Source organism: Microtus ochrogaster, chromosome X, assembly GCF_000317375.1.
Source record: "Microtus ochrogaster isolate Prairie Vole_2 chromosome X, MicOch1.0, whole genome shotgun sequence".
NCBI classification, from domain to species: domain Eukaryota; kingdom Metazoa; phylum Chordata; class Mammalia; order Rodentia; family Cricetidae; genus Microtus; species Microtus ochrogaster.
Genome location: NC_022026.1, coordinates 6,353,766 through 6,362,234, shown reverse-complemented (window position 1 = coordinate 6,362,234; position 8,469 = coordinate 6,353,766). Strand labels below are relative to the sequence as shown.

The following is an 8,469-nucleotide window of genomic DNA, read 5'->3' as shown; positions in this document are numbered from 1 at the left end:
GATGTTCACCTTCCTAGACCAGGATGGAGGGGGGAGGACTTCGGACTTTCCACAGGGCAGGGAACCCTGACTGCTCTTCAGACTCGAGAGGGAGGAGAGAGGAGTGGGGGGAGGGCGGGAGGAGTGGGAGGCTGGGAGGAGGCGGAAATTTTTTTTTCTCAATAAAAAAAAAATCTTTAAAAAAAAATTTCCTGCAATTAAAAAAAAAATGAACACATAGTGAAAAGACAGTCTATAGAATGGGAGAAAACACTTTGCCAACTACTTATCACATGAGAGATTAATAAGTAGGATATATTAATTAGAACTACAACAGTTAAAAAAGACTCATGCCCCACTCCCCACAAAAAAAGCACCCCATCAGCAAACAGGGTAATGAACAGTTCTCAAAAGAAGAAATATAAATGGTAAATACTTGAAAAATATTCACCCTTGTTAGTCATCGAGAAAACTGCTTTGAAAGACCATTTCACTCTGTCAGAATGGCTCTCACCAATAAAACGATTAATAACAAAACACTAGTGTGGATATGGGAAATGCTTATTGCTGATGGGAATGTAAACTGGTTCTGACACTATGGAAGACAGTGTGGAAGTTCCTCAAAAGAACTAAAAGTAAGGGGCTGAAGAGATAGCCCAGTGGTTAAGAGCACTGGCTGCTCTTCCAAAGGTCCTGAGTTCAGATCCCAGCAACCACATGGTAGTTCACAACCTTCCACAATGAGATAGGGTACCCTCTTCTTGTCTGTAGAACACTGTACATATAATAAATAAATAAAAATCTTTTTTTTAAAAAAAGGAACTAAAAGTAGAACTACCATATGGTACAGCAATACTACACCTAGGTAGATAAGCAAAAGACACTAAATTCAATATACTACAAACATACATGCACATCCATGTTTATAACTGTACTAGTCACAGTAGGTAAGAAATGAAACCATCTACTGATGAATATATTTTAAAGAGTGTCGTAGGCATACACAAGAGATTTTTACCAGCCATAAAGAAAAAATAAAAGATGATATTTACAAGAAAATGAATGGAAACAATTATCACCATATTAAACAAAGTCAGTCAGATTCAGAAAGACAAAGTAAACATGGTCTCTTATATGAGGAATCTAGATTTAAATGCTTGTACCTCTCTTCTCCCCACTTCTCTGTAGGATGAAAGTAGAAAGGGGAAATAAGAAGAAAGGAAGAGATCTTGAGAGGAGTAATGGCACTCATATGTCATAAAGCCAAAAAGGACTACTGAGGATCAGTAAGAAGGGATAATAGGCAGTGGGAGAGGGGAATGAATAACAACAGAGAAGACAAAAGAGACAGAGAAAGAAGAGAGACTATCCTAATGAAACTCATCACTTTATATGCTAATTTAAAAACTTTAAAAAATTATAAATGAAGGTCCTCAGTTCTAACTTTGGTGAGTGATTATAAGGTTTAGGCCTAAGCCAAAAAGATCCTAGACAATTAAATCTAAAATGAAGACGAATCACTGCCATTCTCCTATGCTAAGTTCAGGTAAACATGCTTGTGAGTTCTTTTTGCCAATATTTTTATACAGTCCAAGAATCAACAAACCAGTCAAATCCACTTGACTGCTGATTGTTATAAATAAGATTTTAAATAGACTCTCATTTATTTATTGCCGTCTATGGCTGCTTTTACCATCAATGGCAGAGTTAAGTAGTTTCAACAGAAACTACATGGCCAAAAAATGCATATATGGCCAAAAAAAATCCAAAAAGTATTTACTCTTAGCCTTTACAAAAAAAGTTCACTAAACTGGGCAGGATGTAGTACACCTACTACTTCTCAAAGTCAGTAGGTTGAGGCAAGAGAATCAAGAGATCTAGACTAGTCTGAGTTATATGCAAGACCCTATGTAAAAAACAAAACAAAAGAAAATGAAGAAAAAAATTACTGAACACTTGATGGAGGAAGGTCATTGGTTGATTAAATGAAGAAGCTGCTTGCCCTGATAGGTTAGAATGTAGATGGGAGGAGTAAACAGAACAGAACTCTGGGAGGAAGAGAAGTGAGCTCAGAGACTCGACAGCTCTCCTCTCGGGGGCAGAGGCCTCAGAGAGACAAGATGCTCCACTCTTGCGGGCAGAGGCGAGAGCTCTGCTCTCTGAGGCACACGCGATGAAGCTCCGACCCAGGATGGACGTAGGCTAGAATCTCCCTGGTAAGCCACCTTATGGGCTACAGCAGATTATTAGAGATGGGCTAGTCCAGGTGCGAGAGTTAGCCTAGAAAAGGCTAGATAGAAATGGCCAAGCAGTGATTAAATGAATACAGTGTCCGTGTAATTATTTCGGGTAAAGCTAGCCTTGCGGGCAGCGGGGTGCTGGGGACGCAGCCCCGCTGCTCCTATTACAACAAACACTCACTTAGATGAAAAGAAAATCTTGCAACTATTCTTATAGTTATATAGTAATAGTTTAGTTTAAAAAAAGCTCACCTCTATTTTTCCTCTTATTTATAAAATATAGATTGTATTTGCCCCCTTTGTGTAAAAGTCACTTGAGAGTATCTCTGCATTAGTAGCGTAGTAATAACTTTTCATCCCTCTTTAATAAGTTGCTCAGATTTACTGTGAGTAAAAAGTAATAGTAACAGTAATAGTAATCACCACCATACAATACTAGCAGTTCTGCTTCTGTGCTTGCTTATACAGTAAACAGCACAGGTTAAACAATTACATGCACTTTCATCTGCCAGAATCTTAAAGGGTGATAAATGAGAATCTCTCTGGATCAGACAAAGTATTCTGAATACAATTGTATCCAACATACATACATTCCAAACGTGGTACTGGTTTCTCACAATGGCTAATGAAGAATAGATATAAGATAGTTTTACATGAAGTATTACCTAACTAGATTATTCATTAAGAGAAACCAGTGTAAATGAACATGGAGAAACATATCCAAAGATGTCATTTAAAAAAAACAAAACAGAATGTTGTGCAGGTGAAATGATTTGGTCAGATGAGACAAGACCTTAATGGAGTTACATTGACACTGACATTGGATACAGTTAATTTGAACATTGAAAGAATATTCAATGAAATTAAACCCTTAACCTCAATTTCTCCATCAATGAAAAGTTCCTTTCTCAAACAACTAGAGGGAACAAAAGGTAATCAAGCCATAAAGAAACCGAGTCTGGGAGCTAAGCTTTCTAAATGTTTCCATGTCAAAGAAGAGAGACTAAAATTCACTAAAAACACCACAAAAAAAATGGGGAGGATATTAATTAACTTTCTATTCATTTAGCACGTCCTAAGAGTTGGGTACTAAACAAACCAAACCAAAAACATATTCCTCATGAAACGTACATTCAACTGATGATAGAGTCATAAACTCAGTGTCTAAGTTTGTTCCAAGACTGCCTTAAAGATGCCAAAATCAACAGATGCTACAGTCGCTCATATAAAATGGAACAAGATATGCATGTAATTGACATACATGCTCTTACTTTAAATCACATAAAGATTGGTTATAATAACTCATACAATGTAAATACTTGTAACAGTTTCCGCCATGAATATTTGCAACCCTGTGGAAACACAGGGTCAACTATTCTTGGTATAGTGCTAAGTGCTAAGAAGAAACCTAACCTGAGAAAATAAGGAGTGCTAAATGGTGGTGGCCAGGCAAGTGTGGAGAAGATGGTATCTGAGTGCATCTGCTCTACCACGCTTTACAGGATGCCAGATGGATTAGAATAAATACAGACCAAGAAACGAAATTGTTTACACTTAAGGACTATCCATGTGGATCATGAGCCTGAAGTAGAGGGGATGCCACATTAATATACAGAGATAATAACCTCTTTTCTATGAGAGCAAAGTTGAAGAAAGGAGCAAACATTTTCTAGTTACATGAAAGCATACCTTCAAGAAAATCCATCTTTGAAATGCTGTTCCCAAAAATAACAAAGACATAAAAAAGATAAAAACCCAGAAGAATAAAAAAAATAGGAAAAACAGACATGCACATAAAAGAAGATAAAGTGAAAGCAAACACTGAAAGGGTTTCCATAACATGAGATCTTAAGAGGAAAGGAAGACTATCTTACGTAAGGACATAATACAGTACAAGAAAGAAGAAAGTACAATGAGCTTCACAAGCTAGATAAAAAGGGGGTGGAAATCTGCATGAAAAATACAGCCTACTGTAGAAAGAAAAGAAACCTTTTACTAAAGGAGTTTTAAAAGCAGGTCACTGACATAGTCAAGGCCACAGAAGACAGCAAGAGTCCTTCAGGGCTAGAGGATCACTTATCTGATGTTCAATCACCATAGGGACAGAAGTAGAAAAGAAACTAGATCATCTCCCAGAAGCTGACTTCAAAGAAAAAGGCAAATTTAAACTGAATGAAGCCTTAGCATGTACACTTAGAAAAAAGAAGACTGAAATAAATACAGATCTGTTTGAATGCTTCCAGAAAGCAGGAGAAGAAGAAATTAAGGACTCAGTCAACTTATTTTCTTAGTCAGACATAAACTTCAAAAAACAGATTTTTAAAAAAAGCTGAGAGTAAGTAGCAACTAAGTTCTAACCAATGAGGCAGGAAATTATATTCCTCCTGGAGACCACAAAACATGATTTTGCACAACTTCAAAATATTCACTAGATAAAAAAACCACCTAACAGGAATTATTGTCACTCAGAAAACCAAGATTACCCTAAACATTCCTTTTGTCTATAAATGTCAGCTTCTCTCTTCAAATGTCCAATACAAAAGTAATGTGATAGAAATGCTATTTTAAAACCAGGGAGAACATTAATCTTCTGTATTCTTGCAACATTCTGCTACTTTCAGAAAGAAAGATAAAATGTTTCAAAGTCCCTCATAAATTGAAATTTGTAAAACCAAGTTCAAATGAACTATCTATCACAAGGTTTCAAGAGTTCTCCAAATATTTAAGTTTTCTTGTTTATTTATTTTCTACCCTATATGAAAATGTCTAAAAAATAGTTAAAATTAACAGACAGAGGTGTTACAAAAGAACTTGGGAACTAATATAGAGGTATGACAAAAACATTTTTCATAAAGATCACGATAAATTTTATAAATACCAATAAAATACTAAAAATAAAAGTTATACATATTCCAGGTTTGGGGATTCTTTTGTTTCTTGAGAAAAGATCTCCTATTGTCTGGGTTTGCCTCAAACTCACTATATAGCTGAGGCTGATTCATTTTATTTTTATGGATACTTTTCATTAAAAATAAAGAATATCTTAATAATACATAGTATATAGTTACATGTATGGCTTACCTATTAAAGATTTGATATTTTCTAATATTAAATCACTAGTAATATTTCCAGATAAATCTTGCCCCAATTCAGCAATCAGTTTGGCATAACCTTCATTCTCTTCTCTTAATAAATTGAATTTTTGCTGCTTATAACTGAAAACAGAAATATCATCAAAAAGATAAAATTAATTTCAATTATCAAGTTTACACAATGATATCACTGGATATCACTAACTTAAAACAATCATGAGAATGTGCTGTCACAGCTTAACTTTTTGTATTTTTCAACACTAAAGCAATATTAGTTAATAAGGGAACACATCAATATACCAATATTTTCACCACTAATTATGAATATGCTCTAAATATATACATGGTTGTTAAATATTTAATGCTAATAACAAAAAGTATGGGTCTGGAAAAGTAGCTCAGCCATTTAAAAGCACTTGCTGCTCTTTTAGAGGACTCAAGTTCAATTCTCAGCACCTAAAACAGGCAGCTCACAACTTCCCTACAACTCCAGCTCCGGGGGGATTTCCACTACCTCTGGTCTCTGAGAGCACCTGAGCATACGCATATGCGCAAGCACATGCGCACACAGACACAGACACACACACACGCACACACACACAAAGGATCCAACACACAGTCATACATTCAGTAAAAACACCAATTAACTTAAAATAAATATCATTAAAAAAGAATTTAATGTTATCTAAGACTCAAATATGGACAAAGTTAACACAGGAATAGCTCATTGAAAACTACATAATTTAAATGTTTTAGAAGGAAAAAAATACTAACCACAAACAAAAAATAATAGCTTCAGAGGGTCTTAAGTAACTGCTACTATTCAAAATGAGAAATAAACTGTCAGCTACTTGATGTGTAACATAAGCCAAATATACTTACAAGAGTTTTGTCTTGATTTTAACTGACTTTTGATTGAACTGCTGCGACTGTTTGATGAGCCCTAATGATTCCAAAGTTTCCGGATCCAAACGTTCCTTCAGAACTGTGTCTGAAACTAAATACTGTATTAAAAATATTAAAGACCATTTATTCTTTAGCATTCCAACTATGTACCCACAATCTTAAATAAAATAAAAACTCTTTCCAATGTAAAAATACAAAATCACATTATCTCTTTATAAAGCCTAAAATTTCAATTCAACAAAATAACTCTCCAAATACAGAAATATAAAATATATAGCTCTTTCAGAAATTAAGAGTATATGTTTGCTATACACAGCCTATGGAGTAAGAACTACAGATTACATTTTCATTACGTTGAGCCTATCGTAACTCAATTTTCACCATTGTATATATTCTACACCAAGCCAAACTATAATATACACGACCCAGTAGTGGTATTTTTCCTTGTTCTAATTATATGAACAGGAAGTAGCTCACCAGACAATTATGAATTCTATTTGGGGAGGGTGTTGTTGTTGTTGTTATCTGTTTAAAGACTGTCTTATGTATCCCAGACTGTCTCTGAACTCACTATATGTAACTGAGGATGATCTTGAACTTCTATTCCTCCTGCCTCCATCTCCTAAGTGCTGAGATTACAAGCATGTGTCACCATGCCCAGTTTATAAGATACTAGGGATAGAACCAAGGGTTTCATGCATGTTAGGCAAGCACTCTATACATTAAACCACATCCAAAGCCCAACTTGCATTTATTTAATTACCTCCATCTTTTTGTCCCTGTCTGAGTTTTTAAAAACTTAGTTTAAGAACTACTTGCTTACCTTTTTCTATATTAGAAACTCACTAGGTCAGAAATATCACTGAGGGTTTTTATATGTACAGATTAAGTAATTTAGAAATGATTATTTCACAAAAGTTACATACCTACTTCCACAAAACATCCATTTCAAGATCTAAATCGCACCTTATAATGAGGTCAACTGAATGTCAATATCTTCCTCCATTTAACATCATTAACAGTATTATATTTATTCAATGTAAAATTTAGGAGAAAGTGTATTTAAAAACTTACCAAACATGCTAATACCAATTGTGTAAAATAGTCTCTCTTGCTTTTTTCTTCTAAACAATTTGTCTCAATATCTATAATGACAGAAGAGATAAAAGTTTCATTTTTCTATACTCTCTACTACTAAAAGATTCATCTTCTTTAAAAGTTATTTTAAAAATGCTTCTTTCCGGTCCAGGCATGGTGGTACATGCCTGTAATTTCAGCACCCAGAACCAGAAACATGGAAAGCACAAGTTCAAGGCCAGCCTGGCCTACACTGTGAGTTCCAGGAATCCCAGGTTATACAAAAATAAGTTCTCTTAAAAATAAATATAATTAATTAAAAATAAAATACCTCTTTCTGAATCTGGAAAATTATAAACTGCAGTAATATGTCTTTCATACATATACAAACACTCTCTTAATATTAATGAATGACCCTGTCACCCATAACATATATCCATAAAATAGCAAATTTGTATCATAGGAACACTGAAAACAAAATTTCAGAAATAAAAATACTCTAAAAAAGGAAAAAAGATTAACGAAGTTTAAATGACCACTTGTCAGAGGTGCTACAACAGAGACTCATTTCTTAATGGCCAAGTCAAACTGGGTAACAACAAAAAAATATCTTCTAATTTAGCTGGGCTTGGGGTACACAACAGTGATCTCGGCCTTCAGAAGGCTGAAGCAGAAGGATCGTGAGTTCAAGACCAGCTTGAACTAAATAGTAAGATGTGTTATAACAACAGACCAAAAAAGAAAGAAAGAAAGAAAGAAAGAAAGAAAGAAAGAAAGAAAGAAAGAAAGAAAGAAAGAAAGGGAAAAGGGAAAGGCAAGGCCTATTTTGTTGTTGTTTGATTGGTTTGGTCCCAAGCCCCTTTTTGATTGAGTATTTTTGCAGTGTACATACTGATTAACATTGGTGTGTACGGAGGCCAGAGAATGGTGTCAGGTGTCTCTTCCTCAATTGCTCTACATTTTATTGAGACAGGGTTCTCACTGAACCCAGAGTTTGTCAACTTGGCTAATCTAACTAGCCAGCTTGCCCAAGAGATCCCCTGCCTCAGCCTCCCATGAACTGAGATTACATGTAAGCCACTATACTAACCCCTTCCCCCATTTTAAAGAAAGACTTAAAGATGAGCAAGGAAGTCAGGACCAAGAGGGGTGCAACCACCCACGGAGACAGTGGG

At 35.1% G+C, this 8,469-nt stretch overlaps 1 protein-coding gene across 2 annotated transcripts in view; it reads right to left on the bottom strand.

Annotated features, from left to right (window-relative positions):
* Thoc2 (THO complex 2) overlaps positions 1-8,469 on the bottom strand; it is a 111,597-nt gene that overhangs the window by 78,548 nt on the left and 24,580 nt on the right. For both annotated transcript variants that reach the window (XM_013350464.1, XM_013350465.2), the window contains exons 5-7: positions 7,292-7,362; positions 6,194-6,315; positions 5,301-5,434 (exon numbers count right to left, since the gene is read on the bottom strand). In XM_013350464.1, coding sequence (XP_013205918.1) covers positions 5,301-5,434; positions 6,194-6,315; positions 7,292-7,362 — 327 coding nt within the window. The remainder of the gene's footprint in view (positions 1-5,300; positions 5,435-6,193; positions 6,316-7,291; positions 7,363-8,469) is intronic.